Genomic DNA, 26,579 nt, shown 5'->3' with positions numbered 1-26,579 from the left:
AAAGTCTGTTCCTTTTTCCATATTGATCCAAGTTTCTGATAAGGCAATGACACTAAATGGATGTGAAAACTGGTTAAGATATTCTTTGATATGACTAAAATTAGCATAGAGACTTCTACAGTTAAAGTGGATAATTGATAATTTATTCTCAGTTTTAATCCTCTGATTGTAGTCTTTATTTGTATAGTAGCAGCAATTGTTATTGTTAGATGAGAAAAAGTTGTTGTCTGGATCTATTTCATATTCCAAGTCGTGTGTATTGTGATCCATATAGTTAAATGTTTTCAGTTCCAATTGATCATATTCTGCAACTGTCTGACTGATGCAGCTGATTCTTCCAGATGTATCTGAGTTCTTCCTTCCAGTGTGTGTCATAAGTGAGTGTGTGGTTGTCTGTTACCTTGTTTGCCGTCCAGTTTGAAATTGTAGTTTCACTCTGAATCAAATGGAACACCAAATCGCTCTTACACAGTTATGTGGCTTTTCTAAACACTCCCAATCAGTGATTTCACAGCAAGAGTTCTGCCTCTGACAGACAATAGAAACACCTGCAGTGACACAGTGATTGGGCTGAGGCCAGGCAATTTCAAACCCATGCAGAGGCATTACATCATGCCTCTTTTTTTAAAACCAAAAAGATAATCTACTGTTTACATACGTTAAAATAGTGTTGCATATTTATGTGTTTGTGAAAAGCTGCAGCAGGTTATTTGAATAATCAGCTTTTGTACTTGTTACTTACATTTTTATGCTTGCTCATTTCTTTCTTGAGCATTTTTATATTACAGTAGTGCTTTTTACAATGTGCGTTTACAATGTGTGTTTTGGTAAATGTCAAAACAAATGGAAAAAGTTGTTTTCACTTGTAGCTTAATTTATCTTAAAATGATATGCACACATATTTCAGTGTCATCCTTGTCTAATTAAGCTTTTATTTAACTGCTGAATCAAAAAGTATAGATTAAACTGGAGCTTTATCACTGATAATGCATTATCTATAAAATGTTCTTCAAGGTCATTGTGTTGATCATACAGACTACTTGGTAAAAAAAAAATGTTTTGGTATTTCCAAGAGAGAGGCTTGTGCTGTAGCAGTTCTACACTTTCATTAAAATCTGAATTTCTATGTGTGTAATTACTCTCGCATGGCTGCTTCACTGGCTTTTTTCATTTTAATCCCTTTACTCTAATGTGAAAAAGATGTGGAATCTGACATTAAAATATTTATGAGTCACTTAGTTTCTTAATTTTGTAGAAAAGGAAGTTATGGGTATGTAACTTTTAATTTACCCTATATGACTGTCATTAGGTTGATCGATCTCAACCTCTAAAAGAAGCCAGTTAAACCATAGCATGTGCGAAAGTTATTGGTTATCAAAGGATAAACACATAAATCTCCAGCGTGTGTCTGCTTATCTTCTTGTAACTCACGCTTAAGGAATTCAATCATTAGGCAAATATTTTTATTATTTATAAGTATATATTTAAACTGGCATTGGTAAGTTACTGTTATTTGTATTCTTTAATTTAACAAAACTCAATAACACTTTTATGCAGGATAATTCACAGACTGTAGGTTAACTGTTGTCCACCCAACACCAGAAAAGAGGGCTTGTTGTGTGTGGATGTGTTTGTTGCATGAATACAAGAATGATCTAAGATCAAAGTGCTGGGTTAGAACTGGTTAGTGTCTGTGTGGGTTTGCAGGAAGTCTCCATCGTGACTAATGTGTCTCTGCCACTAATTAAAAGACCGAACATGCACGCACAAATGGACACACAGTAACAGACTGTATATCCCTTATATCTGCCAAACCCTTGAGAAAGTAACGGCTTTTTATATGAAAGTAAAGCTCCCACTGATATTACTTGTAAGCTAAGACTCGCTTGTTTGTTCTCTAAAGCAATAACAAGATGAGATTATGCCAGTGCCAGTAATTGGTCAATAACAGGTGGGCATTCTCATTAATCCCTTCACATCCTAAACAAGCTTCCCCCCCCCCCCCCCCCCCCCCCTCTCTTTCGCCCGTCTACTCCTAAAATGAGATTTTTTTTAATTTTTATTTTAATAAACAAATTTAAAAAGCAAAGTTACAGCTTATTTGTACTTGCTAATTAGCAAATGCAATCCTGAGGTGTAATCGTCTGTTTTGGCCGGTGTTATGTGTAAGTTAAGCTACTTTATGGTGTTGCCTCTTCTTCTTTTCCTCCCATTTTGTAAAGGGTTGGCTTTTCCCTGCGCGCGCACTCGCTGCCTTCTAATTAGCGCGCGCACTCAGAGGCAAAGGTGGAGGCTTGGCTCGTCGCCACGGCGCTGCTCAGAAGAAACTTGTGCGGTGGCAACTTTGACAAATACTGTTAAATGTCTGTCACATAGCTTAAATATTTTAAAGTATATGGTGGACGGGAACTCTCCCAATGTGTGACGAGGGCGAGGAAAGCGACAGCGGCGAGAGGGGGCACCTTTCCGAGTCTCCCTCCTCGCCTCTCTCTCTCAGACTTCCCCGAGGATCTCCCTCCTCTCCGCGGCCCCTAGACCTGTTCTCCTCCGCCTCTCCGCTGCTTGGGGACACCGACCCACCTTACCTCGCCTCTCCGGAGTGTCTTCACCCGTCTCCAGAGTACCAGGAAACCGGGGGTTCCACACACTTTACGCCGCCAAAGTTCCCCCAGCGCACCGGGGACACCGGCTCGCCGTTTCTCTCGCGGCCGGGTATACACATAGATGCGGTCTACGACCAGTACGATGACCCGTTTCCCAAGTGGAGGGGACGTGGAGCGGCCAACGCTGAGCGCTTTCAGCACCGCGGACAGAGACTGCACCGGGCTCCGGAGCTCTCGGACTATGGGAACCACTACACTGTTGAGCACATAGACACCGAGTTCAACTCCGAAACCCGGCAAACGTGAGTCCTCCCCCTCACCTTATATAATTAAGCCAGAAAATTAATTCGCGTGCCCTGTGATCACTGGCCTTGTGCAGAGTCCGTGGACTTATTTCTAAACTATAACCACAAACCTTAATCCACCTGGAATGTCAACAAGTAGAGGTCAGTTTTGAAAAGCGTGGAGGCAGGCAGGATTGACACTAAACCAGGTGCACCTAGCTTGTGAGGCACAGACCGACACTGCATAGACAGCACATTAGCAGACTTTTCAAATAAATGCTTTGAGTAATGTTATTGGTGACATATCTGAACTTACTGTGCTTTTAACATCACATGCTAAGATGTGCTGTTATCTGAAATATTAGTTCACTGTAAGTCAGTAAGTGGAATTTCTAAAGCTGCCACTTTCTCTTCCATCTCAACCTCCATTAAGCTGTGAAGTCTTGTATGTGCAAAATGCATATGTGAGGAAGTGAAGCCCTTACTACCTCCTTGTGTTCAGAGATCGTTAAATAGGAAACAGGGGCAGATTAAGGCATGTGACACAGAGCTGGAGCAGGTTGCAGAGATGGATTTCCGCTATACAGTGTACAGAATTATGTTTAGCTGTTTCCTGTATAACTACATATGTATTGAATTGTTTCAAACAAAGGAACACAGTTTTGGTGTATGCAGCCCACTGCATCAATTTAGAAAATGTCCAGAGGAAAAAAGTGGGACATAAATGACAATACTTAATGGATATTAATGTTACACTGCCAGCTTAGCTATGACTATCAGATATTGAGAATAACAGGCCTCAGAGTTTGGACTTTGATCTTCCCTGGTCTGGCTTTTTGATACCAGTGTTCAGCTTAACAGGCCTAACATGGAAGAAGCTCTCTCTGATGGCTGACTAGGTGAAATGTTGGACACATGTGTGCTCAGGTTTTGTGTGTCATTACCATTAAATTATGTTGAGTAACTCGACTTTGATCTTAAAAAAAATGGCAATTTACTGTTTGAACTCTGTGTGTGGTTGACAAAAGCAGAGACAGAGAGCCAAGAGTGTAACTTTTCTCAGATGTGCATGTGTGTTTGTGTGTTTGTGTGTATGTGTGTGTTTGCCCACTGATAAAACACTAACTCATTAGTCATTTCTATAAAATTTGATTTCAAACCTGATTAATCTTTTCTTTCCTTCCTTCTTGCTAGTTCACCGGTAAATGACCTAACCTAATTGATTGCCTGCACAGATTATAAATGACTTAGTGCCTCAACCCTGGAAAGTTCAAGTGTGAAAAGAGGACACGTAAAAAACTGTTCATGCAGTTTACCTGGCTGAAAAGCTCATAGTGACAGTTATCTTATTGTATTTTCATTCTGTGTTAAGGCTTCATTGTACATTTCCAACACATTTTTTTGCTGCTTTGTGAGTAAAAAGCGTAAAAACGCCTTACGTTTGACTGTGAGTGGTTTAGCATATTTACTCCAGAAAGTAGCATTTACATTTGTTTTGTAGAGATATAGTCCAACCATGTATTTTATTTTTATTTTTATTTTTTTAATTTATGTTGTAGCTATTCATTGAGCTTGGCTTCCTGGCTTAGTTTTCCAATAATGCTTGTATAATATACATTTTTTAGCCACATATGATGTTTTTCTTTAAAAAAACCCTGGTCTGTCCACCTGTGCATCACCCAAACTACGACTGAGGTTGAACTTTTACAATTCAGTGAGCTAGACTCAAGCCAATTAAGTGTCTGAGATCTCAAAAGAACTGTAGTTTGAGACATTCTTTTGAACAAGCACCACTGCTGTGTTAGAGATACTTGCGGCAATGGTGCAAGATTGCTTTTTTCTCTTTTTCTGTCAGTTTTGTTGCTAGTACAAGAGGGAGCTGTGTGATTGGACAGCCGCTCTCAGTGATCTGCAGGAGGCTCATACTGGGATCCACCAGCAAATTGGGCAGACTCAGTAATAGCTGCAGTTTCAGGATTTAAAAAAAACAGTACTTACATTACTATAGTGAATAGTCTGATCACATTAAATGAAAATAAAATAGGTGCCATCACCACTGAATCTAAGCTTCATGATTTTGAAGCCATGTCCACTTTACAAAATGCAGAGTGTATACTTAGTATGAAACTGAGGTGGGTAGATTTAATAAAATAGTTTGAAACAACATTAAAGTACTCCAGTATAAAGTAAGTCATAGATTGATAACCAAAGCTCTTGGATAAATATTGTACTCTCCAAGAGGACAATTGTAGTCAGATGTTGGTTGTTTTAAAAAGCAGTTTTTCTTCCCTTCTTCTTCTTTTGTTAAATGCAATAAGTCTTTTTTGTCTTTCTTTAGAATTACCACTCTATGACATAGGAATTTAGTCTCAGACCCTAGATATATAAGCCAAAACACATATGTACACATGCCATGCTTTGATAATTTCTCTTCTTGTTCTGTACCTACATGTAGACATGGCTTCTCTCTGCCTGTTTATCTCAATTGTGTCTGGCTCTTCTTGTCTGCGTGACTCTCGTTCCACATTAAAATGATGACGGTAAATTTTATTTCAGAGCCGAATCACAAACAGCCAAAGATGGATGGAGAGGGAGCTAGAAAGGGACAGATAATGGCGATTCATTACCTGACTACAAGGTTATCTAAATGGGCTGGCAGCCAGCCTCTTTCTTCATTTATGAGAAATCCTCCCAATGTTTACAAATATCTCTGTAAGAATATCCCCCTCTGTATGTGTGTGTGTGTGTAAAGGTGGAGAAGACATTAGACACAACTTAGAGCGTAAAGGACTGACTCAACAAAACACACAATGACCAATAGGAAAAGATGCTTTTGTGCAGGAGTTAATAGATAGTACTTTCTTTAGAGCCACTGTATAGTGTCACCTTACATTACATTCTATTGTTAATTTAGGTTTTGTTCATATTCTGGTGCCCTAATGTGTAATTGTTCATGTTTCTGTATGGGGGGTGGGGGTTGCTTACTCCCACTGATTGGCAGTCAAGGACATGCACAACTGATTGTGTCACATTTGACTCTCTCTCTCTCCCCCTCCCTCCCTCCCAAACCCATACACACACTCACATGTACACACAAGATTTGTCCTGGTGAGCTCTCTTCATCTTCTCAGTTCCACATCCTTTGACACCCCTGGGGAATATTTCTACCTTGAACAAGTTTCCATTTTCACCATTTCCTTCAATTCAATGTCCTGCATTCTGTCCATGCACACGCACGCACGCACGCACACAATTACAAATAACTCAAATTCAAAATAACCTCACATGGTATTTTTATTACTTTTTTTCATTTTGCTGGCAGGTCTAATATGAATCTGGACCCCTAGTCATTTATAAGGTCACTGTATCATTTACAGCCATTTAACTCATAATAGCAGCATTATATTGAAAATCCTTTAACAGTCTTGTACATGGATAATACTACCCAATTATGGCTTTAAAAACGGTACCTCACCTCTGCTATCTCTCTCTCTCTCTGGGGAGTTTCAAGGTTTTTTCATTATCTGGGTTTCACCGACTGTCCAATCATACAGCAGACACAGATGCTACGGCGAATTTAATTGCAGTGGGTGGAGTACAATAGTGCTGATTTGGACAATTTGTAACAAAGTAGTTGGAGCACAATAGTCCTGATGAAAACTGTTTTGCACTAATGGACATGATTAAAAGCAGTTCTCTTCAATCTACTGGCACTGTGTTACTTCGGATGGTTGGACAAAGGTAGAAACAGACACTGTAAAGAGCAGGATGTGCATTTTTAAATCCATATCCATGCAAATTTCCAAGTGACTAACTCTTATTCACCAGTGTTCAAATGGTCACTTTGGATGACACAGTATAAGTTTGTCATTCTAAAGCTAGTTAAGCTGACAGCTTCATCTCTGCTTTGGCAATCACAGCTGTTGACCTGCCCAACAAAGAGATTTGACAACTGTCCATGGAGGACTTGGTATGATACATCATAGGCAAACAGATTTTAGCAGTCTTTCTGCTTGCCTTCAACATTTGCTTTCTTCCTCTCTAATTTTCAGTCACTTACTCTTCATCACTTTGTTGCTTCTTTCTCTGAGTCTTGAATTCCTTTGTTGTGTTCTACCTCCATTGCCATCTCAATAATCATTGTGGTTTTTAATGATGTAGTGTGTTTAACTGTCTTTACTGTCTCCAGGGTGGAAGCCATGCATCGCCGCCACACAACGTTGAGGGAGAAGGGGCGTCGCCAGGCAGTGCGGGGCCCAGCCTATATGTTCAATGAGCGTGGCTCGGCCCTCACTGCAGAGGAGGAGCGTTTTCTGGATGCTGCTGAATACGGAAACATTCCTGTGGTCCGCAAGATGCTGGAAGAGTCCAAAACCCTTAACTTTAATTGTGTGGACTACATGGGCCAGAATGCTTTGCAGCTCGCAGTGGGTAACGAGCACCTAGAAGTTACTGAGCTGCTGCTAAAGAAAGATGGTTTGGCTAGGATTGGTGATGGCCTCCTTTTGGCCATCTCAAAAGGTTATGTTAGAATCGTTGAAGCCATTCTCGCCCATCCTGCTTTTGGTGGAGGTCTGCGGCTGGCTTTGAGCACTTTGGAGCAAGAGATGCGTGATGATGACTTTTACGCCTACGACGAAGACGGAACGCGCTTCTCGCATGACATCACACCCATCGTCCTGGCTGCTCACTGCCAGGAATACGAAATTGTCCACATCCTGCTGACGAAGGGGGCTCGCATTGAAAGGCCCCATGACTATTTCTGTAAATGTTCAGAATGTGTGGAGAAACAGAAGAAAGACTCCTTCAGCCACTCACGCTCCAGGATGAATGCATATAAGGCCCTGGCCAGTGCAGCTTACCTGTCGCTCAGCAGTGAAGACCCTGTGCTCACCGCCCTCGAGCTCAGCAATGAACTGGCAAGACTGGCCAACATTGAGACAGAATTTAAGGTGAGGTGTCCTATTGGCTTTTCTTCATTCTTCTCTTTCTTCATACTTTACTAGTTTAAAAATAAAGATTTGTTTTGTAGAGATACAGATGTCATACTACAAATGTACACTAGTGTCTATAAGTTCAACCGCCAGCTATGAACCTTATTCTACCCGCTGCTTAAATTTGAAAAATGCTAAAAAGCATGTAAGTGGGTGGCAGGAAAGGGCTGAGGAGGATGAACAGATGTGTGAGCCAGGATTTGTTCAGTGATCCTCAGGCCAGAGAAGAAAAGTGACACAGAATCACAAGGGATCTCAAAGGGCTCTTTTGAAATGAGCGACTGCTCCCCTCCAGAATCCAAAAACTGACATTAGTGCAGTGGAGCACCATGGTGATTCCATGCCATATCAGTTTGAGCAGTTGGCACTAGCCCCAGTAATATTCCTCTCTCACTCTGTCTTTCTCTTGGTATCAAGGGATTGTCCTGCCATCTGCAGCTGTCAAGCCATATAAGGAATTAAAGGGAAAGAATGTAATCCAGTGTTTCTCCTAAAGTGCAACTACAAAAGCAAGAGTCAGACGCACTGCACCAAAACTCTAAAACTAAAGTAGATGGTGGTGTAAACCTTAACTGCTTTGTGGGGCCAAGGGAGAGTGGCCACCATCTAGTCATGAAACTGGGTTTTGCAAGCTTTAGCATACTTTAAATATTAGATAAGTATTTGAGATATTTTCAACTCATTAACTGCCAGTGTTTAAAGATGAGCTAGAAATGTCAACATTAACCTATTCATGTATCCGTTTTATCACAGAACACAGCAGTTATTTCACAGCTCAGGTTTGTTTAAGCATCCATTAGCTCTTTAATCACCTTGAATATGCCCTCCACAAGTCGATTCAGTAGCATTTATCAACTCTAAATCAAGTGTGAGATAAGTTGACAGTTTTAAATAGTTTAGAAAATATACCTATATTTTTGTTCCACTGAAAGTTTGTAAGCTCTTTATAATAAAATTTATAAACCCTGTCCTGAATTGTTTTTTTTAGTTTTGCTCCAAGGGGAAGCTTCTTGTTGAATGCAGCTGCATCAGTGCAGATGCTTAAGTAAAAACAGCACATTGAACATTATTTTCAGGGATCTATCTTTTCTTGAGCCTGGTATTGTGATTGACTAAGGTATTTTTATTGGTCTATTTTTTTAAAGCTATATAGATCAGGAATATGCTGCTTTAAGAAAATATATGCATCTGACTCTTCCCCGCATTCCTACCAGTGATCACATCTTGAATGTATTTCCTAGGGCACTGTAGATTTTTATTACCCTTTTGAACTACCTGTTAGTAATTCAATGTGCCCTCAAGTTGTTGGGGGGGGGAAAAGAGTTTAAAATGGAGCATTTTGCATTGTGAGAGAAAAATTCCTTTCTATGCTGCAGTCACCAAAACACACCTTGCTTCCATGATAATGAAACTGATGTAAAAATACTGACGTGAATGTACGTTAGTATTTGTGTCACTGTCTTGGTGAGGAATAATTTTAATTTCAAAAGCTTGGAAGTAAATATCATATCTCCGAAGGGATATTTGAGGTTTAAAGATTGGACGTTAGGATCAGGGTTAGAGGTGAGTGGCCTCTAAATGGATTATTTTGTGTAATATTTAATATTGTTTCTTAAAAATGTAAAGCCCATATCATTAATGCACTCCAACCCTGAACCTTTCTAAACATTACATGATGGAGATGCATGTGGAAACATCAATGTCTGACGCAGTTGGACTGGACAATAAACACCCTTTAAATCCCGAGATCAAAGTCCAAATTCAGAATAGAGCAGCTCATGCTCCTCCTGTGTACACTGCACTGGCAGCTCTCTCATCTAAATCAAAAAGAGTATTTCCACAAGTGATAACATATCTAAAGAGGACTATTATCTTCTGGGTTAAATGTAAGAAAGGAGAACTTCAGACAGTGTGCCTAACTGATATTCCCTTGTTTTCTGTAGCTTGTACGAAAATGATTTGAATTTTTTTTCATTCTTTTTTAAACAAAAAAATCAAACCTGAGTTTGTTTGCTGGCATCTCTGTCAAGGCAGGATCATTGGTTTGTGCTCACTTTACACTGTGTGGTCAGGTGGGCATGCTTTGGGTAGCAGCTTGAGGTAGAGAGAGCTTATTTCCCCCTACTGTGCCAGCTCGTGTACGAGTCCCAAATCAGTTAGCGTTGGATATAATGGGTAAGGCATTCACTGAAAAACCAGAGACACTCATCCATTAGACTCGTACATTATATGTATACATTTATACTTGATCTTTTTTTTTTAAATTTCTAACGATTTCCTTGTTTTGTCAAGTGAGATTCACTTATAAGTGAAAAACTGTCTTCAAAGAAAAGCTGTGAGAACAGTTTTCGCTGCGATATTGGATCTGTCTTGTCTAAGCTTGCTCAGACCTGTGCAAAGGAGCTAGAGGGTATGCAAGTGTCAGTCGACTGTCTTTCTTCAGAGACTGACTGCACGAGTGGCTTGTGCAAGCTATTAGTAATGGCCTATGGGTACATCTTAAAGAAATCCTAGCAGTACTATGAATAACTGCATGTAAAATGTGCACTGGTGTGATTACCATTAGATGGTACTGAAGCATCTGGTGAACCAGAAAATGGCATGCCTTTGTGCACCCATGTAGTGCTTCATTCTCTTACCCTCAACACTCTTGTTAATAACTGTCATTGTTTCTCTGGTCCTTCCGCTTTCTACCCCCCATTTGTGTCTGATATTCAGCCTTTCTGCTTGTCAGTCTGTTCTTTCTCCAGACAAGTTAATGAGAAGGGCTCACCTGAGGGACCACAGTTGTGTTGGAGCTCATCTGTCTCATTACCATCTCATTATCACCCCTCTGTCTTTTTTCTCTTTATTTGTTTTCTTGTCCCTTATCGCATCATCTTCTCATTAATTTAAAATATCAAGTAAGTAAGTAAGCTGTGTGTTTTTATGGAACGTTCAAATGTGGGCGGGAAAAGTTAGAGCATTTTGTTGCTAACACAAAATGTTACATATGAACTTTTGTATGCTATTAGGTGCAATTTTATGACTTCAGAGGTATATTTATCTATTCATACAAATCTCAGTTAATATGCCCAGTCCTCACCATTTCCTTGGTGAATTAATTTAGAATTTATGCCATAAGTTTATATTTCTTTCATCTCACTTCTAAAGCTAGTATCCTGAAAGGAGCTGAATAATCTAATCAACCTGCTTGAAGTGCTGTACAAGTATACATAATGTGTTTTTGAGATTAAGGCAATGACCATGTTAGTGCTTTTGTGAGCCTCTATGACATATGGGAATCTCTAACATATTTCTAAGCGTTTGTGGATTTATTCATGTGTATTTTCAGAGAAGCATAATTGAAGGTACGTGTTTGTCCAAGACTGAGAAATAAGCTGCCAATCAGCAGCCTATTTATTCAAGAAGCCTCTAAATTCACATTATTCAAATCATCAGACCCCATTTTCCTTATTGTTGGTTTTCTCTGTGTGTCTGTTTTCTTTGCACTTGTTTTACTTAAACAATATTCAGAAGCTATTATTAACAGCATTTTCAGTGGCTGTCGTTCCCCCCCCCCCCGCTCACATAAGAGAATAAAATACATTCGGACACCATCACAAACTGACTTAAAGATAAAACTGAAGTCGAGTGCCCCCCCCCCTCTCCCTGCATTAGGTGTTAGGTTCAGGTATCACTTCTCCTAAAGAATAACAATTGCCTGGCTTTACATCAACTGTCAGTGCTGTATATTTGTATATTGTCATTATCATTCATTTCGCCCACTACATAAGTGACAAGCTGAAATTGAACTGTTTGACAGATTCAAATAAAAGCTTTTTGCTTTGTTGACATATTGATGTTATCTACTAGCTAGCTCCCTGACTGTACACATACATTTTGAATGTAATGTAAGACACAAGTTCATTTGTTTAAATCAAACTGGATGTTCAGTGTGAGTTAGGTTAAAACTTCTCATCCACTGGAGAAGATGCACAACATGTCTCCTTGCAGGAGCAATAGTGTTAAATTCGCCGCATATTGAATTGTTATGTGGGGACTGCTAAGGATCCATCAGAACTGAACCTTACTCCACAAGAAACCCATCAGTTTGTCATCTGAGCCTCTGTAGACACACATAGAAAAGCTCCAAATACCTTTTAGAAAGTAAGTGAGCAGTAAGAGAGGATACAATCAGAGAGTGGAAAGTGTCAATTAACTTTTATTTGAAATATAATTTTGCATGTTTTTTTTAAATAATGAAATATTGAGCAAAGCTGAGACAAAAGACAACAAAAAGGAGAGTGCCTCCATCTTACATTACATTACCTCCCCTGTCCCCTCTCTCTCTCTCTCTCTGATTGTGTCACATTTGACACTCTCTCTCTCTCTCTCTCTCTCTCTCTTTTCGCGTACCCCTCAGTTCACTCATCTGTAACCATTCTCACTCGGTTTCACACCACTCTGTCTCCAATTTCAATCTCACAACACTGTCCTCAGTCTCAGTTGTCAAGGTAAAAACCCACACAACATGATTGGATTTTCATGCATGCGTACTATCTTTGTGTGTGCATTTTTGATGTCTGTTTAGCAATGAAAATACCACTGTTTAAGAAAATATTTTTTTTTTACTTCTTATAGCCTGAAGTCCTATCTTTGAATAGGTTTGAGATAATAATTGATTTCTTTCATCTAGCAGCCTGAAAGAGGAAAAAAAATGCTTTTATTGCTTGTTGCCAAAGGGTTGGCTTCTTTTATTTTTTTAAATAATAAATGTAAGCAACATGGACCAAATTTGAAAATGTATTGATATTTTGTAGCTGAATGGGGTTTAAGAATGTGAACACACGGATTCTACGGAAGGAAGGTCACAGTTTTGTATTCAAGACTGACACTGTCCAGGTTGTGCTAAAAAGACCAAACTGTGGAGGAATATAAATGATGTTCTTGATAAGTATGTATATTAATATAAGGCACAGACATGCACATAAGTACTTTATGCTACCTGCTTAAAAAGATGCACTGAAAGAAAGTTGAGAAAGGGGAGATGATAATTTCCTACTGTGTTTAATGCTAATTATTTTACTGAAAAGAACAATGTAAAAGCTTTTGCCTCAACACGGTGTAATAGTTTGCTTGAGCAGAGCACAAACATGGCGGTGAATGCATAATGATAATCATTCCTCAGGGACTCTAAATCTGCCAAATCTACTGACTGCTTCCGGTTCAACCATCTGTTGCTAAACAGAATCAAGCAAAAGTGGTTGATAGAAAGAAAGCTAAGAGAGCACAGTGAGAGCCACGGGGTAAGAGATTGAAACTTGAACTTTTATTGAACGAATCAATTGTGCTCATTTTAACGAAGCTTTTAATAAATTGTTTCAGTTTGTAATAAACTGCAACTGAAAGTTAAGAAAAATAAAACTAGCTACTTCAGAGTATTCATTTAGTGTAATTACACAGTTATTAGGGTTTAGCAGCTTTAGGAAATTCATGAACATTTCAGCTTTATCTGAGCTGAGTTCATAATTTTTGAAGTGACTTTTGAAAACACTGAAAAAAGACATTCATCCACAACTGCTATGTAAGAAAGTACAGTAATAACTTTTCTATCATTGTGCCATATTTAGAGCAATCTGTTGTTGCTTCCCAGCTGGGGCAGCACAGTATGGTCACTGAAAGAACAGATTAAAGGAGTGGATTGGCCTACTTTATCCTCATTTATGCTCTTCTTCTGTTCTGTTTTTAAGTTTTTAGTCTTATCTGAAATAAAATTGAAATGTTGTGGATTTATTTAGAAGAATTCTGTTGTTTTTTGGCAGAATTGTGTACAAGTAAAATCAGATGCGTGGGAAGGTACTGACTGAGCATTTCAAAAAATGATACTGCAAAAGAAAACATCGAGATGCCTTCATTCAGTTGTTTGAGGACCATTTATATATATATATATATATATATATATATATATATATATATATATATATATATATATATATATATATGGCTGTTCAACTATACTTCCATGTAGTACTGAGGAGAAATACCAAGGGCTCAGAGAAGAGCTCGAGAGGATGTGGAGGGTGAAGGTAACGGTGGTCCCCGTGGTAATCGGAGCACTAGGTGCGGTGACTCCCAAGCTAGGCGAGTGGCTCCAGCAGATCCCGGGAATAACATCGGAGATCTCTGTCCAGAAGAGCGCAGTCCTGGGAACAGCTAAGATACTGCGCAGGACCCTCAAGCTCCCAGGCCTCTGGTAGAGGACCCGAGCTTGAAGGATAAACCGCCCGCAGGGGCGTGCTGGGTGTTTTTATATATATATATATATATATATATATATATATATATATATATATATATATATAATATAAAAATCCCCTCTCGCCCCTGTTGGGCGGTCTATTCTTCAGCCTCAGGTCCTCTACCAGAGGCCTGGGAGCTTGAGGGTCCTGCGCAGTATCTTAGCTGTTCCCAGGACTGTGCTCTGCTGGATAGAGGATCTTTGATGTTGTTCCTGGGATCTGCTGAAGCCACTCGCCTAGCTTTGGAGTCTCTGCAGCTAGTGCTCCGATTACCACTGGGACCACTGTTACCTTCACCCTCCACATGTTCTGGAGCTCTTCTCTGAACCCTTCATATTTCTCGAGCGTCTCGTGTTCCTTCTTCCTGATGTTGCTGTCATTCGGAACTGCTACATCGATCGCTACAGCCGTTTTCTTCTGTTTGTCCGGTTGGTTAGGACCACCATTTTGTCCATCTGTATCTGAAAGTCCCACAGAATCTTCGCTCGATAACCGCTCAAACTGAAGATTTTTCCATCTGTGTGAAAAGGTAGGAAACGCCAGTTCAAGCCAAAAGATACAATGCTAACAAGCCACGGTTAAACATTGTAAAAGATTTCTAACTACCTGAGAAAACACAAAAAGAGGCAGGTGATTATTATGTAGGGACAGGGATGATTCTCAGGCTGTGAAGAATTGTACATTTTCTGCATCTATTTGTAACACCTGGTCAGAGGGCCCGGTGGCGCCAGTGTCCGGCAGCCTCGCCTCTGTCAGTGCGCCCCAGGGTGGCTGTGGCTACAATATAGCTTGCCATCACTAGTGTGTGAATATGTGTGTGAATGGGTGGATGACTGGTTGTGTAAAGTGCTTTGGGGTCCTTAGGGACTAGCAAAGCGCTATACAAATACAGGCCATTTACCATTTAACACCTATGTGAAAATTAAAATAAAACATTTTCCTTCTTTCCTCCCTTCTGAAATACATTCACATCATCCACTCTCATGCAGAATGACTACCGTAAGCTGTCCATGCAGTGTAAAGACTTTGTGGTGGGTGTGTTGGACCTTTGTCGGGACACAGAGGAAGTTGAGGCGATTTTGAATGGCGACGTGGATCAGTGCCCGCCGAGTCCCTACAACCGTCCCTGCCTCAGCCGTGTCAAACTGGCTATCAAGTATGAAGTCAAGAAGGTAAGACAAAAACAGATTAGCTCGTTAAAAAATGTAACGAATTTTACAAATTGCATTAATTTTCAACATTAAAAATTAGTGTAAAATTATTCAAAGAATTAGCAATGCAGTATGTAATGCCTTTTTTGTGGGATTAAATTATTTTTGCAGGAACTGTGAAAACATTTTCTGTAAGTAATAACTAAACAAAATGCCAACATAATACAAAAGACTACAAGAAAAAACGGTAATTGTTTGTCTCAGCAGCTTTATAGGTCTCTAAAGGTGAAGAGGCTTGTCACACAGTGTGTTTGACTTTGATACCTAATACTGGTGTTCATGTACTATGTCAACTTCTTTTTCTTTAACCTTTTCGAAAGGGCAGTACATCTGAGATATCATTGGAGCTCATTTTTTGGGTCTTTACAGTTCCAAAAATCCATACCCAACCCCCAAAACACATGGGACCACGCAAGAAAACATGACCAATAATCCTCTCGTCATTTCAACTTTAAGGTCCATTTGTTGTTTGGAAGAAGACAGTTTTGTTGTATAATAACTTTGACTGCTTTGTAACTTTGACCTTTTGGACCTGTACATTTCCATTAAGGTTATTACACACACATAGGAATTCGAGTATTATCAGCACTGCCCAGAAGTAAAAAAAAAAAAGTGGAATGAGACTCGCCACATACTTTTTAGTTGTTGTGTTAACATGGACACATTAATATAAGTGCAGATTTGTCAGTTTGGCTAAATCAAATTTTATTTATATAGTTCCAAATCACAACAACAGTCGCCTCAAAGCGCTTTATATTTTAAGTTACGGATCAAAGAAATAGTCAGACAACCCCTTTTTGAGCAAGCACTAGGAACTACAAGTAAGCCAGCAGTCTTAGAGCAAAGTGCACTGTTAGCGTGATATTGTATTATGAGGGGCCTGAACATTTAAGACCTTGTATGTGAGGTCCAGGACTATAAATTCGATTCTGGCTTTAACAGGGAGCCAGTGAATAGAAGCCAATATGGGAGAAATCTGCTTTCTCTTTCTAGTTCCTGTCAGTACTCTCACAGCAGCAATTTGGATAAATTGAAATTCAGAGAGGTTTTAGAACAGCCGATAATAATGAATTAGAATAGTCCAGAAATAATAATGCATGAACTAGCTTTTCAGTACCACTCTAAGACAGGATGTTTCCAATTTTAGAAATATTTGTAAAAATGCAAGAAAGTCCTGCATATTTGTTTATTATGGACATTTAAGAACAAATCCTGGTGAAAATATTGGTTTCAAGATTCCTCTTTCTGTTACTTAATGCCAAGGTAATTGTATCCAGAGTATCTGGTTATACATCACGTTTCTAAGATTTTTAGGGCCAAGTACAATAACCTCAGTTTTATCTGAATTTAGAAGCAGAAACTTCAGAGGTCATCGAGGTTTTCATGTCTTTAAGACATTGCTAGCTAACTGGTGTGTGGCATCATATATAGAAATAGCTGGGTATCATCTGCATAGCATAAAAATGTATACTATGCCTTCTAATGATACTGCCTAAAGGAAATATGAGCAATGTAAACAGAATTAGTCCTAGCAAGGAACAGTTTGGAAATCCATAATAAACGTTAGTGTGTGTAGTTGTGTAAAGAAGACTCCTTATTTACATGAACAAAGTGGAGTCTATTAGACAGATATGATTCAACCCAATGCAACACACTACCTTTAATTCCCATGGCATGGATAGAAATACATTATTTATTGCAGTTTAACATGTAACCCGACTTATTTCTAACTAAGCTAGTTTCTCTGATCTGTTTGTGCAGTATATTTCCAGTACAGTATGCTTGAGTGTTGTTTTGAATGTGGACTCACAGGACCCTTTTGTAAACAACTCACTGACCGGTGTGTAAAAGTTAATCCCTGCTGTGCAGAGGTGCTCAGGAAAATGTCAAACCAAATCCCTTTTCCCCATTTGGCCCTGCCATTCTCTCTCACTCACACGTGTTCCTGTCTGATCCTAATGTGCCTCATGTTTTCTTTAATCAGGTAATTCCCTGGTGTAGTTGTGCATGTGCACAGGTGTATTTGTATACATGTGTATATGTGTGTGTGTGTGTGTGTGTGTGTGTGTGTGTGTGTGTGTGTGTGTGCGCGCGCGCGCACACACGTGTGTTTTGGGCATTAAACAGGTTGCTTTTTTGTATCCTGTACAAGAGAGCATGACCAATACCAGGCAGCTAATTACACCAGGCAAGAGGAGAGGGAGGGTGTGATTGCCATGGAAACCAGGTGGAGCGTGACTGCATGTAGAGCATGTAGATGGACACAGGAGGCTTTCATGTCAGGGGTTATTGGTTTGATGGACTGATCAGTGGTAAGTTATAGTAACTGAATGGGTGGTGGTGTATGTATTACTGTTTGAGGCTTTTCAGCCATATGCAAATTGTATGTGTTTGTTTCAATCGGTGGAGGAAGCAGAAAATGTCAATTGTCAGCTCAGATAAATGTTCCTCAAACGTGATGATCAAGGGTCACTGGTGAAGTGATGGATAGGCATTGATTGACTGGGTGAACCCAATAAAGTGAACAGAAATCGAGGGAGAGCACACATGACCAGAAGTGAGGTGTTGCTGAAATCTTAGACGTGAATACAAAACACACAAACACAACGTTTGATTGTTCCACTAGCTGACTGCTGACTGAACATTGATTGCTTGGTTGTCCACATCCTTCCTCCAGCTGGAAGAAAAACATCCATCTTCTCCTGCGTTGTAAGACCTTTGCTGGCTTTCATTTATCACTGCCTTACTTAGAATAAACTCTGTAATTAATGTGAAAATGCACCACTTCTTATTGCCTTATTTATTTTGCACTTTGTATATTAAATTGATTTTCCATCCTGCTTGTTGCCATTTTTCTTTTTAAATGAATTCAAGTGGAAACCATAAACACAAATGTATTAAAGGTTGCCACTTGACTTCGTTTAGGTAGTAATATATTCAGATTTTTATGAATACACAATACTCAAGTACTAGAAATAGATATTCAGAATGGACACTAAGCTACTTGAGATACTTGGAAAAGTAAATTAGCACCAGATGCCCTTTCGCAAATATGTAATATTTAATCATGTCAATTTTACCCTCTTGGCATTTGTTAATTTAGTTGTATTGAAGTATCATGTATAGTATGCATACTTTTCATAATTAAAAACTGTAATTCCCCATAAAGGAAGTGCAGACCACTGCACCTGCTGAGGGGATTTTCCTGTTTGCTGTTGTTTATGTTTCCCTGTGGGTTATAACCCAGACGTTTTTGCTTAACATAATGGGAAACTTGAAGAAAGTTCTCCCCAATACCACCAGCATTTAGCCTTCTCTAAAACACTTTTTGGATTTGAGACATTTGATATTTATTGTGTCCTCTTTAATTTGGTAACCTGTCTCTTTACTATGCTTTCTTTACTTCTTTGTCTTTCCCACCTTCTCATTGGCTATCCAGGCTTAAATATTTCCATCTCCCCCTGTGCAAGTATAGTCCCGACATTCCATCTATCTTTGTTAATTCAATGTGCTAACCACCACCTGTTGCTATTTCTTTGCTGTCTTGTTTTGCATTTTTTAAATTTACCTGTCAGTTCATGTTATATCCTGTGATATACCTTCTTGTTAAATTAAACTTTGTCTGCATCCATTTTGACCTGCATTTAGATCAATTCTAGAACTTTAATAACAAATGAAAGGCTTAAAAACCATGAAAGCACAAAAGCTGGAATGGTGGGAGAATGAAATGTGTATTGCTTGACTAGAGCAATTTTGCTGATACAGTTCCATCAGATTCTGTGTGGACATTAAATAAGCACTGAACTATTTGAAAGCGCATCATAATAAACTTGAATCTTGGACCTTCAAGCTATTCTTAATAACACAATTTCTTTTGGATAATTTGGGATTGGATAATTCACTGGAGTTGTGAAAAGGTCAAAAACATGGCTCTGCTTTCCACACCTGTGTCCACAGAGAGACACTGACCACAAAGATGTCAAGGAGAATTTTAGATGAAGCTTGAGAAGAATACGTTTTTGTCATCCACAGTAGTCATGGCTGTTTAACATATTATCCACGTGAGATAGACAATGACCACCCTTCACACTGCATACTGAAATCTGACGGTTTTCATATTTTAAGGTGCTCTATTGATGTTTTAAACCAGGCGAAGAAGTCAGGACATTTATTGTGGACTGTTAGATCAATACTCTGGCTTTAAGTTGCTTTTTAAGTTGACATATTTGGTGACATTTTCAACTATGTAAGGAACTCAAACTGTTCTTCCAAGGAAAAGCAGTGACTGTATTTTATGTCGACAGTAAGACGGAAGCCACACTATGGAAGAGACAGTGGGAGACTTCAGAGCAGCTCTGAGTTCTTTGAAAATAGGTGTGAATTTCTCAGTAAAGAGGAGGGTTAAATCCTGAATTCCCTGACAGATGTCATCTGAGAAACCTGCAAACCCTGAGGGGCCAACTCCAGGAGGACTTCTCTGTGCTCAGTGTGCAATCCAGCTTCATACAGAATCAATTTGCCCACCGTAATGGGCAAGTTTCCATTGTATGCAGCAGGACAGCCAGGTGGAATTGTTTTTGTGGTTCTGCTTTGAAATTGATATTTGTAACTTAAAACATACTGATCTGTCGTCAAGGTATTAATGTCTCTATTACCTTTTACTACCACTGGATTTTCAGCATTTGTCACTTTAAAGACAAAGTATACGAATAATCGAAATGTTGGGCCTGATCTCGCTGATGTCCATTCTGTAATATAACACAAACCCTGTAAGTAATTTGTGTCCAGTGTACTGAGATACACTTTCTACAGGTGGTCTTTCAGAGACTAGAGTAAATCTTGTGTCAAAGGTAATATTTGGACTTTGGACTTTAATTGCCTTGTTTTATGGTTTTAAATGTCAGATATATGTGTTACACAGCAATTAGCCCAGCTGTGGTAGATTGTAAATGGTGTATACAAATGCATGTGTCAAAAGTGCTGGTTCAAATGACGTTTTCAGTTTGGGTTTTTGGGGTTTATATTAGCTTACATGTTGTAAAAATCTATACATAAAGATTTTTGACTTAGTGACTGAACGTTAAGCGCACAAAACACGTGGGCTACAGCGACTTCTTTTGACTCTCACTCAACTTTCTATTTATCATTATATCCTTTCTTTCACTAAGATAATAAGGATTAAAAAATCTTTGAAAGACACATAATTGCCATCAATTCATGATATTGAGGCAAAAAAACATTTCATGTCTTACAATGTTCCTACTTTCTTTATTTTCAAGACCCATTGCTTGAAACCATTTTTTTTATTCCATCCATTAAAGATGTAACATACCAAGAACCCACACTGGCAGAGGAAATTTATTAAAAGCTTGAAAGACATTCACACAGGAATGCTTTGCTGCTGCTTTCCTGGGACTTTAACCGGCTACTTTTTTAGATATTTACGAACACTTTGTTCATTCTTAGACATCCCTTTTTCCCAATGCATCTAAATTTGGGTTTTCCACTTTAACCAAAGGATCAGTGTTGGCCACTTGTGTGTGCCTGGGTAGCATATTTTTAATATTTGAAATATCGTTTTTAGTTATAGTCATCTTCTTTGTGTGCTAATAAAACAAACAAAACAAAACCCACATGTTATAAACTACATACATCACATCATTGATGTATCCTGCAGTCATTGAATGTTTAACGACTTTCAACATCATACAGCCTGTCCCAGGCGTGGTGAGTCAGGCCTTGGCTGAAACTATGTCCTTCAGCTGTATACCTTTGTTATTGCAGATGCACATTTTGGATGAGAGGATTTTCATGAGTGGGACTTATAACTAGATAACTAGAGCTACTGAGATTACAAGGGGTCCATCCCAGTAGATTCATGTCTAAAGTTGGAGAAAAATATTCAAGGTTTGTTTCTGGTTTAAATTAAAGACGACCTGCCTTAATGTAAAACTTCTATTCGGCCTGACTATGTAAGCAGCTTCTTGTCATATGAAGCTAGTGTGAGTTGTTCCTTGAAAATCCTGGCATCACTAGCTGTTTGCTTTTAGCACCACTCTCCCTTTCCTGTTTGTCTTTCTCATCCTTTAACCATCCTTGCCCTGTACCCAAACTGTCTCATCTTCCTTCGTTCTCCACTGATTTAAGTTTCTTGTTTATTTTCTTCTGTTTCAGTTCGTTGCTCATCCGAACTGCCAGCAGCAACTGCTGACTATCTGGTATGAGAATCTGCCTGGCCTGAGGCAACAGTCCATTGGTGTGAAGTGCTGGACAGTCCTGGGAGTAACTGTAGGCCTCCCATTCCTGGCTATTGCCTACTGGATAATGCCATGTAGCAAGGTATGGACAGATAGCTACATGCGCAAACACAATTGCAAACTACAGTTAAAATACACACACATATAGTTTAGGGAAATTATTGCTGTATCTATGCACTATTGCTTCTCAGTAAAATATTATTTTCTATTCTTGTTCCACCTATTATTTGCAGCCAACTATAGTATTTCAAATTGCACTTGAAGTCTCATCATGCAGCTTATAGGCTCATTACCCATCAGGAAACACAATTCCCAATGTTGTTCTTTGTTGCTCATATGACCTTACCACAAGTTGGGGAGAATCTAAAGTTTGCCCTGAGGTTGGAACGACAGCAAAGGCCTTAATATTAACTTAGGATTAGTTCATTTCAGGACATCTCAGACTCGCTTCTCAGCTCAACATTTAGGCTCAGCTTTTATTATTCTAATCTTAGCTTCATCATCATCTACTCTCAGACTGAGCAGAACTTGAAGTGTGACACAAAACACGTGACAGACTAGACAGGAAACAAGACACATAACCAAAGAGACATAGCTGAAACAAAAACTGTGCCCAGCAAGTCTTAAAATCAAGGAAATTTTGGAAGTTTGTTTCATCTTGAGCATTGTTGTGTTTACACAGTGCCAAGGGGTAAAGACATCACCACTGATCTTAGAGATGCAATTGTTACTACCCATGAAGCTAGGACCCCAAGCATGTTATAAGCTCATGCAGTATAAAAAAGGTTTTCTTAAATTGTGTATAACATTACAGACAGATTTTTTTTTATATTCCCTAATTATTAACTAACAACCTGTATTCTATACAATTATCCTGAATATAAAAATACAATCCTAGGTTATACAGAATTATCACAAATAAACAATAAGCACTTAATATAGGTTTTTCCAATTTCTTAAGCTGTAGTCATCTTGATTCCACCTCATCTCTGCAGTTGTACCCTTTTTACAGACATTTTTGCTACAGACAATAATCCACTTTTTCCCTAAAATACTAAATATGGTTCTACTATAAATGACACAAACCTTATAACCTTGTTAGTGTCACGGCTGCCGAGGCGAGCCGTGTGGATATAGAAGGAGGACCCAAGATGCAGGCAGTGGATGAGATACCGGTGGTTTTATTTACAGAGGTGTAGTGGCAAACAAACAGTGGGGCATAACAAACAACTAAAGACACCTAAACTGGGAGAACTAAAATAACAGACCTGGGAGCATATGACAACGGATGATGAATAGCAGAGAGACGAGGACCAGGACTCCGTGGAACACAGGGTAACAGACTGACACGGAGGAACACAGACAAACCGGCAACAGGCAGGAGAACACACAGGGCTTAAATACACACACCAGTAATCAGGGGATGAGAGACAGGAGGGCAACACAGCTGGGAGGAATCTGGGCTGACGGGACAGGGGAAACGTAAACTGATCACACTCACATACGACGCGGACCTTCACAATAAAACAGGAAACTCAGATACATGGAACCAGACAAGACATTGAACTAACCAGACAGATTCACAAACAGATGGGGTGACACCATAGACAGAGACAGACTCAAAGGCAGACCAAATATGACACACAGAACTCAAACAATAATAATCATCATCATCATAAACTAGAAAATGATAACTAAAAGCGCTGGGTCACCGACCCAGGACCATGACAGTTAGGGTATTTACAGGAATATATATGCACTAGACTCTAAAGATATGGCCAAATGAAATGTCAAAACTTACAGATTTACAGTTTCAGAACACAATATAGTAACTGTTTGATTATAGGGCATGTGGGACATTTTCTGACATTTTCTTCATTCTCATCAAGCAGATTGTATTTTCTAAAGTGACACAATATGACATCGGCCACACTCAGACACAGGAGCTGAGTAAGCGGTTATGCAAATCTTCTCATCAACCTGAATAATCCTGCACCTCATCATCACCAAGTGGTGTGTGTGTGTGTGTGTGTGTGCGTGCGTGCGTGCGTGCGTGCGTGCGTGCGTGCGTGCGTGCGTGTGTGTGTGTGTGTGTGTCTACACTCAGATTTGAGGACCTTTGAGCAGTTCATGGTAGGCGTGACTGATGAATTAGTCATTTTGTAGACTAGAGAGCGAGAGCACCGGATGTTAGCCGTGCATGAGAAGCTGGAGAACCATAAAACTTAGAGGTTATGTCACGGTTCTGGGTCAGTTTGACCCAGTATTTTGAGTTGTCATGTTAGGTGTGTTTTTTGCATTATGGATTGTTTTCTTATTCTCTTGTAGTTCGTGTTCTGGTTCATGTTCAGTAGTTAGTTGTTCCCAGTAGAGTTTAGTTCATTCTCCGGTTGCCGTTTGTCTATTTATATTTCGTGTTCAATAAACCACCTTCACACCTTCGCTACTTCCTGCAATTGGATCCTCCTTTATTATTTCCACACGGCTCATCTCACTCGCCGTGACAGGTTATCCACCAATCATGAAGCACTTGTCGCAAAAAACACTTGTGTTATGTTAATGTGTGTGTTTCTGTGTGCGTATTCACATGTGTGCATATGTGTGGATGTATGATTACATCTAATTATGAATCAATCAAATCATGACACTGCATGTGACTGCCTGACGTTTCGTGTCATGTGAGAGACAGCTGAGAAAAAGAAGCAGGGCAGAGAAGCAAATATGGGACGTACAGCTTATAGTTGTGCTGTTACTGTGTCTGTTGCTGTGTCACGTTTATTTAATTTTTTTAATGTGCATGTTGTTTTAACAGACCAGGGACATGTGTGATGTTGATAAAGCAAAACTACAGAGGGTAGAATAATAAAAGCAGCCTAATCAAAAAAAATAGCCAAGAGACAAAACAGATGTTTATGCATGCTTTGTGACCATGTGACCGCAGCTCATCAGAAACAAAAAGTAGAATGGATTTGATAATGAAATAGATAAAGACAGTGTAAATCAGAACAAAAATACAGTTCGACAGACAAACGCAGAGAGAAAGCTTTGATGTGTTCTGGTTGATTGTGTTTAGTGTAGCCTCCTGCACCTGCAGCTAATCATCTAGTTCTTCTCATCTCATCTTATCAATTGCTTGTTTTTTACAGCCCATATATATGCCCCATTTTACAACACTACAACACACAATTATTAAAATCCCACATCATATTACATTTCATATCAGCCTGGGGCGATAAAGACAGTGTTTTTGTTCCTGTAACAGAAGTAGTAAGTCATTGAGAGCAGGCAGAAAAAACATGGATACTGTAATTGCTTTGAGAATCCTCTTTGGGTGAAAAATAGCAGCGATATGCTTCAGAAGTGATGAAAAGCAGATGTGCGATCAGAGATAGAATGCTTCTTATTGATTGAAGAGGTTAAAATATGGTGAGTGACGTGAAATTTTTCAGCCTTCCGCGAGTAACTGAAAATAGATAAAAAAGTCAGAAAAAGAGAACAAGTGATGAAGAGGAAAATTGCCTTGGAGACTTGATGATGATGTAAATAAGTTATCATTAAATATAAAGAAAACAAAATTGATTATTTTTGGCACTAGACCAATGAAAAATGTATCTAAAATAAGGGTTAATGGAATTGAAATTGAAAGAGTGTACGAAAATAAATTTCTTGGAGTGATAATTGATGATAAGCTGAGTTGGAAGTCTCATATAAACCACGTGAAAACAAAAATGTCAAAAACCATTGCTATTCTCTATAAAACAAAGCATGTCCTGAACAAAAAAACATTATACACACTTTATTGTACTCTGTTGCTTCCATATATGACTTACTGTCTGGAGATATGGGGTAATGCATATAAAACGAACACTCTTCCTATTTTCAAGTTACAAAAAAGAGCTATAAGAATTATAAACCAATCAAACTATATAGAACCAACTAACATTTTGTTTATTAATCTGAATACCCTGAAATTTTATGATTTAGTTGAATATAAAATGGCACAGATAATGTATAAAGCACAAAATAACTTGCTTTGCCCCAGTACTCAGAAGCTGTTCAAAGTCAGAGAGAGTCAATATGACTTAAGGGGAACAGATTTCTTTAAAAAAAACAAGATAAGGACAAATATAAAGCAGAGATGTGTTTCTGTTAGAGGAGTTAACCTGTGGAATAGTTATGACAGTGATTTAAAAAGGTGTAGTTCATTTTCCTTGTTTAAAAATATGTTTAAAAATAGAGTATTAGAAAAATATATAAATCAAGAATGAAAAGAGCAAAAAGGAGAAAGAAAAAAAAAAAAAAAACAACCTCTTGATTCTTTTGCTTTGATGTAGTTACTTATCTAAGGTGGAAAGTTTTTTTTTTCTTTGTTTTTTTTTTGTTTGTTTGTTTGTTTGTTTGGTTTTTGCTTTGTTTTATTATTTTCTTCAAGCCCTGTGTACAGGAGCTGCATACAAAAAGATATTTTGTGAAAAGGGTTGGCGTAATAAGCAAATGCTTCAGCCAATACCTTTTGATTAGCCTTGTCTCATGCTTTCTTTCTTTATGGTAGATTTTTGTTCTGTTTTCACTGTTTGTTTGTTTGTTTTTTTACACTGTTTTCACTGAGATTTGAATTTGAATGCTAATCAATAAAATCAAATCAAATCAAATCAAAATGAACCAAGTTTCACATGTTAGTCAAGGATTCATTTGTATCACTAACTTTGCAGATTTATAGTGAAAAGGTAAGAGTACGTGTAAGGAAAGCTTATGATTCTGAAACTATGGTAAACCTCGTCCTTATTTTCACAGAGTATTTCAGGCATGACGAGGCTCTTTATTAATGATAATTATACCAACGATGACAATCAATTTGGCAATGATACGCTGACATTTCCAAATGCTACATGTTGCGCCGATATTAAGTAATTATTTTTTCATTAATTACTTTTCTGCAGTCCATCATC

At 38.7% G+C, this 26,579-nt stretch overlaps 1 protein-coding gene across 2 annotated transcripts in view; it reads left to right on the top strand.

Moving 5' to 3' along the window:
- Window positions 1–2,417: 2,417 nt before the first annotated feature.
- trpc7b (transient receptor potential cation channel, subfamily C, member 7b) overlaps window positions 2,418–26,579 on the top strand; it is a 62,035-nt gene continuing 37,873 nt past the window's right edge. For both annotated transcript variants that reach the window (XM_085371323.1, XM_085371314.1), the window contains exons 1-4: window positions 2,418–2,905; window positions 7,077–7,839; window positions 15,152–15,334; window positions 21,548–21,712. In XM_085371323.1, coding sequence (XP_085227449.1) covers window positions 2,418–2,905; window positions 7,077–7,839; window positions 15,152–15,334; window positions 21,548–21,712 — 1,599 coding nt within the window. The remainder of the gene's footprint in view (window positions 2,906–7,076; window positions 7,840–15,151; window positions 15,335–21,547; window positions 21,713–26,579) is intronic.

The sequence above is a fragment of the Diplotaxodon limnothrissa genome, linkage group LG2, assembly GCF_057381915.1.
Source record: "Diplotaxodon limnothrissa isolate DT_005_m linkage group LG2, D_limnothrissa_male_GT1.1, whole genome shotgun sequence".
NCBI lineage: Eukaryota > Metazoa > Chordata > Actinopteri > Cichliformes > Cichlidae > Diplotaxodon > Diplotaxodon limnothrissa.
This window is presented reverse-complemented; position numbering and strand designations above follow the sequence as displayed.